This window comes from Megalopta genalis, chromosome 2, assembly GCF_051020955.1.
Source record: "Megalopta genalis isolate 19385.01 chromosome 2, iyMegGena1_principal, whole genome shotgun sequence".
In the NCBI taxonomy this organism is placed as follows: Eukaryota; Metazoa; Arthropoda; class Insecta; order Hymenoptera; family Halictidae; genus Megalopta; species Megalopta genalis.
The window spans coordinates 37,343,590-37,349,707 of record NC_135014.1 but is presented as its reverse complement, the minus strand read 5'-3'; the positions used below and the strand labels follow the sequence as shown (position 1 = coordinate 37,349,707).

Here is a 6,118-nt window from a genome sequence, read left to right as displayed (position 1 = left end):
CACTGATTTCTTGTTTTCAGTTTCCGTTCCATTTCGCGGCGTTCACTTTACGACAATCATTTCTCAATCGTTCATTCGACGCGTTTAATATTCGTCCGACATCCTCTTGTGCTTCTCGTTGCATTCGAACGTCTGCCGGGGAGGGTGACCGTCGTTTACGACTTGGTCGCCTAGCGATGGAACTTCGGAAGTAATATTTTCGCGCGGGGAACGAACCGTAATCGATTCTGGAACCGCTTCGTGGCCGATACAGACAGCTAAATAAAAATCGTGCCGAAGACTAGTCGGGAATATCAGTCGTTTGGAACGATTGCACGAGACAAGGATTTCTCGGGACCGATTCAATCGGAACCCCCTTTTGTAAAACAAGTTTAAACGGTTACTTTTACGCCCCCGTTCCAAGCCCTGTCGACAAAGGTCGCTTCTCTCGATCGTCAAACCGCGGAAGCAAAGAAGCGCAACGAGAGAGTGAGAGAGAGAGAGAGAGAGAGAGAGAGAGAGAGAAAGAGAATAAGAAAGGACGCCAACGGGAGACGTTCGGGGAGATAGCGTAACCCGATATTAACCACGGTGGCACGACTTGAACTATGGTGGCTCTATGTATGTAATTTAATGTACAATACTCGCAAGTCGTCGGGACATCGGTCCTCCGCGACCCGGTCAGACACTCTGGTTCAAGGTCGCATCAAGGCCGTCACTCCGAGATTGCCGAAACACGACACTACGGAGGAAATCCTGTACAGCGATCGTTACCTAACAGCGGAAGCCGCGCTTCGCCTACGCCGGCTTCCTCGCGGGACACGAGGTTAAGGAACGATGATTGTACGGGACAGGGCAGCAGGTGCGACCCGACCACAAGAGTGGGGGGGGGGGCAAAAAGTACGCAGGAGGGCCGATGGGTGCCGAGGCTGTTAACAGAAACGATTTTAGCGGAGAGATCGTTGTTTTCTTTTCCTTTCCTCCTTCGTCGAGGACGAGAGAGAGAGAGAAAGAGAGAGAGAGAATCTCTCTCGACTTCTGTCAATGGGATTCACAGCGAGTCGCTGGATAAGTAGCCCGCAGGCCTAAATACGCTCTAATTAACTCCAAAGAGAATGAATAAAGTACAGAGAGAGAGAACTAATTAATTATCATAGCCGAATAGCTGGTCAAGTTGCTCAACACGACGACGTCTTCTACGGGGGCATCGATCGCGTTTCCCCGGTTCCCTGTCGTGTCGAGCAGCGATTCTCGGTTCGAGTCAGCCGTTACGGACCGCCCGACACCGTTCCCCTTGGTTCTCGAAGGCCGCGGATGCCTTTTTAAGAACAAAAGGACACGATCAGAACACCTTTCCTAGAAATAAGCATGCTGTTCTTCCTCGTTGACGTACCACAATCCGGAGACAGATGCGGGACGCTAGGGAGTACTGGGACACTGTTTCTCGATCGCCTGTCGACTCGACGACGTCTTCCTGCTCTCAGAGAAAGCGCGCTGTCGGTTACACCACGCGGCGGTGGAGACGAAGACGTAACGTTAACGAGGAAGAACGCAGTCTTCAATTCTTTAGATAATTATTAAATACGCGAAAAATCGCCGCAAGCCGCGAATTGCTGTTTCGAGGCCGGCCTTGTCTCCGTCTTGAATGTTTAACATGGGACACTAGTTGTCAAGACTCCTCCGCGGTCAGAGATTCTGGGGGACAGGGGCGTTCAATTGCGGCGACCGAAATGAAGACACATAATTACTTTCCAAACGGCAAATCGATTACCTTAATATTACCTATATAAATAAATAAATATATATATATATAATGTTTATTTATTAAATACCATTATTGAATATTATTAATAATCGGTAGTTACGTACATATTATACCAACAAAAAAAAATTTACTGCTTGTATATATTGAGATTATCGTAATAAAAATAATGTACGAAGGACAAAGCCATCATGTTTTATTCATTTTTCCTTCGATCATACCTTTTGTACTGTGTAAGTATAATTAAACCTAAGCTTAATTTAGCTAATGAAAACCTTATTTGTTTTGTTGGCTTCAATTATAAATTGTTTGAACAGGTCTGAGCTTAACTGTTGCCAAATCGGAGAGCCAACAATTTCGGACATAAAATTCGCAGCGAACTTGACACAGTTAGTCCTTAAAGTCTGAGAACGTAAAATACCATTGCATTACAACTATATAAGAAACAGCGATTTGTGACACAGTAAGTTTGACATACCGTAGCGTTGTATTGCGTAGCTTGTACGTACGTCGGTATCACTTGCGTAGGAGATAAGTTTCTCGTTAATAAGAACTCGCACGCCGTTTTCAGATTTTCGTCGCCGTAACAGTCCGCTAATTTAAGCAGTTCTAAACGAATGGAAAAACAGAATATAAAAATCGCGATAAACATGTTAGAAGTGAATATAGAGGCGCGTGTCTATTTGAGATTAAAACTCTCGACAATTGTTATAGTCTCGTATGTACAGGACCCGCCAGTCTCCTTACCCCTCCCCGTGTTTTGCCTAACTGTATGCGGAGTCACGAGACTCGAGTCATACTAGGGCCACTGTCAGATAGCTACTCTCATGAAATGAATCGGTTTCGGACTGTGGGGGCAACTGTCTGACAATTCCGCAGCACAGGTAGGCAAGACGCAGGGAAGGGTAAGAGGCCTGGCGGGTCCCGCATATACGAGACTATAGAACAACTGTGGAGAGTTTTACTCTAAGATAGATACCCGCCTAGCGAACATAAGAGGAATGTTGAATGCCTTACCTCCGACGTCCTCTATGGGTAGATGAAATTCGTTGGTGTACAGAAATTTCAAGAAAGCTCTGTATACATCGTAAGAGAACTCGCAAACTTTTATTACACTGTAAAGAAAACAGGTGCTAGTGAAACCCAGCAGTATGCCTTGCAAATTCGTATAAGTGGTTTACCTTTCGTCCTTCTCCAACCATGTTTTAAACATTGCTGCAAAATACTTAGAACGTATCTTCAATATAGCTTTGTGGACATAAATGGGCTTTTCCAACACTTCTATAGTGAGATCACTAGTAGCCTTCAACATACAGAAAAAAATCTTGCAAACACGACTAAGACTATAAGGTTGAATGGGTAGAAAACATACACTGTCATCAAATGCTACTCTTAGATGTTCCAGTAAGTCCACTGGTTCTGAAGTATCCTCACAATACTCTTCTTCTTTGTTGTTGATAACGAGCTGCTGATGCATGATGCTTGGCAATGCATAGTATGCAAAAACATCATGTATTGACAGATTTGGAATCAATATTGGAACTACAAATCGTTGACTTAAACACTCTCCCCACATATAAATCTTATAATCAATTGCCATAGCTACAGATATACTACAGCGAGGAGAAGCTGCTATATCCAATATTTTCTGCTTTATTTGTACACTCTGCCACTACAAAAACATTTATTTATTCAACCTTGTTCATTCAATTGCGTTATATTACTTTACCGAAGTAGCCTCTGCGCCTGAGAATCCTAACTGTCCAAAATAGTTGCAACCCAAACTATAGATATATCCATCAATGCTTAATGCCAAACTGTGATGATAACCGCAAACCACCTTCTCTATACATATAAATATACTCTACTAATAAACAATACTACTCGTTTTTCTTTCAAGAAAGGCTTAACAATTCATTTTTCCAATTTTCAAAACAACTTATTTAAATATCCTGAATACATTTCTTTAAATATTGATAATCCTAAGTTGATAATACCAATTATAACTCCAGATAACGGTTTTAGCTTCCATTCTTTGAACGCAGGACTATGTGACCTGGATGGTATCTGGTATCTTCTTGACTTGGTATCAATGGCACCCCACATGTAAGTGTTACCACTCTCTGTAACTACCATACTGAACAAATGACCAGAACTAATTCCAACAATTTTCGTGTTTATATAATCATCCCCGAACTCTTGTAATTTGAATATTACTTTACTTGACTGATGATGCCATCTATATAGCTGCATGCAAGCAGTCTCTATGTAATATTAAAAATTATTCTATTTCATTTTGTTACTATAATATACTTTACCAATCCATTCTCTGTTAGTGCTAAAGAGTAATGCATTCCACAAACAATGTCCACAACATTTTTAATTTCTGTTAATTCCATTGGTTTTGAACTAATAAAACTATCACTCTGTCCCCAGGCATATATCTATTGAATGAATTCTCTTATTAGTATTAATACTCTTAAAAACTTGCTATTGTGTCAATAGAATGTTCAAATACATGTTTCTACAAACAAACTAAACATACCTTTCCATTTTTTGTTAAGGCTGCAACATATGAATTCTGACCAGATTCAGTGCAATATGTTAAAGTTTTAATATCTTTCTCATTTAATTCAGGAATTGGTTTTGGATAAGTAGTACTATTTTCGTTTGTGCCTATTCCAAGACAGCCGCCAGTATTGTCTCCTAAACCATATACCATGTGATTCGTTGTCACAATTATACAAGAATTGTTCAAATTACCTGTTTAAATAAATTTTAAAAAATAGTTAACATCTTACATACTACTATGAAGTATATTATCAATAGCAATAAACAATGTTTACCAAATACTAGAACCATTCGAATCTTCGATATAAATTCTGGCTGTAAGAAAGTAAATATTGGCCAAGCCTTCAATTTTGAAGTCATATTGAAATAATATTTGTGATATTTAAACTAATTTGAATCATTAAAAGTGTGTTCTTCGACGAGATTTCATTATATTCCATAAGGTTATGTGATGACAACTGATCTTGGTCGACACTGGCACAAACTCCTGAACTGAGCTACAAGATTTCCCCACAAGAGGCGTCACTTATCGTTGGTGTAATTTTTGATGGCTATGCCTAAGACCTAAGGGTGTAATTTACTTTATCGGATTTGGATGAAGAAATTTTACAAATTTGGAAAAATATTTTTTTCTAGAATTAGTTGGGACCCGCAGGTGTGGAATAAGGAGTAAGTGTTTCGGAATTTGTTAGAGAGGAGCGAAGTAAAAAGCAAAGAAACTAAGTTGACACCAAATTGACACCAATTTCTTCGCAAAGGACACTACTAAAAATTTTACATGTACATATTTGGTCGAAGCAGATTGGCTCACAAATAATATAAACATAATACAACAAAGTATATAAACTTTTATATACTTTTTATATACTTTCTATTTAATAAAAAAAAATTTACTTTGTCGTTATCATTTGGCTAGCAGTTTTAGCGTTTTGCCATGTAACTAATTGGCGCTGAACGGACCTCTGAACAGAGCTTCAAGATTTTGCCACAAAAAGCTTTACTTGCCACAAATGACGTTATATTTGATTTTCAGTAGTTTGAATCTTATAGGCAGTAATATTGCGACAAAAATCATTAATTCTTTATAATTGTAATAATGAACACACCTATTTTGCATGATATAGATGCAGGTGAGTCTCCTGCACATATATGTACTCTCCGAATATGCCTTAGCTGTTAAATTTTCCGAATAAAAGAGATTCAAGTCCAGTAGAATTCTGATTATTCAACATGTTCGGAACTGTATAAGGACGATTAATATTTTTAACATGATTTTGCATTTTAAATTAATTAATACTACGATCACAATGAAATAGATTAAAATTTATTTCGTGAAATCTATCAAACTTTTGGTAATATCTTTAGTACAACGTCTGTAGATCGAAATTTGTATTACAACGTAATAAGTTAGCATAAATGAACGAAATATATCAATTTGACCACAGTGCGGAAGTATGACCCGTGTGAAGTGGCTCACCATATTAACCAATATTAATAAAACATAGTTCAAAAAAATTGCTCTTTAATTGCCTATAATTGCTCATCATTGACATCGACATACCTTGATGGCGTGATCGATGGCAATCGATAGTTTCGATTATTTCTAATTATCTAATGTTCGCAACAATTAATTTTGCAACGATGCTACCCAGTGCTCGCAAAACTTAAATAACGAGAGGAGACTTTTAATTGCATAAAACGATCGGTTAGTTATTATATCGAATTGCTTTCGTTAATAAATTTATTATTTCTCGCTTCTTAATATTCACAACAATTCTGTTTGTTGGAAGTATGGTTAAGCACCCC

At 38.7% G+C, this 6,118-nt stretch overlaps 1 protein-coding gene across 1 annotated transcript; it reads right to left on the bottom strand.

Moving 5' to 3' along the window:
- Positions 1-1,784: 1,784 nt before the first annotated feature.
- LOC117225353 (RCC1 and BTB domain-containing protein 1) lies at positions 1,785-4,818 on the bottom strand. The gene is made up of 10 exons (XM_033478861.2): positions 4,588-4,818; positions 4,287-4,504; positions 4,060-4,185; positions 3,739-3,988; positions 3,471-3,586; positions 3,114-3,413; positions 2,923-3,044; positions 2,759-2,856; positions 2,220-2,350; positions 1,785-2,145 (listed from the first exon to the last, which is right to left on the bottom strand). The coding sequence occupies exons 1-10, from the start codon at positions 4,670-4,672 to the stop codon at positions 2,002-2,004; spliced, it is 1,590 nt and encodes a 529-aa protein (XP_033334752.2). The 5' UTR covers positions 4,673-4,818; the 3' UTR covers positions 1,785-2,001.
- Between the last annotated feature and the right edge of the window lie 1,300 nt (positions 4,819-6,118).

Coding starts and splice junctions, on each gene's coding strand:
- LOC117225353 (XM_033478861.2), bottom strand. CDS start 4,672: ATGACTTCAAAATTGAAGGCTTGGCCAATATTTACTTTCTTACAGCCA. Junction 2,351..2,758: donor ACCCATAGAGGACGTCGGAG/GTAAGGCATTCA, acceptor CCATTCGTTTAG/AACTGCTTAAATTAGCGGAC. Junction 2,146..2,219: donor CTACGCAATACAACGCTACG/GTATGTCAAACT, acceptor TTACGTTCTCAG/ACTTTAAGGACTAACTGTGT.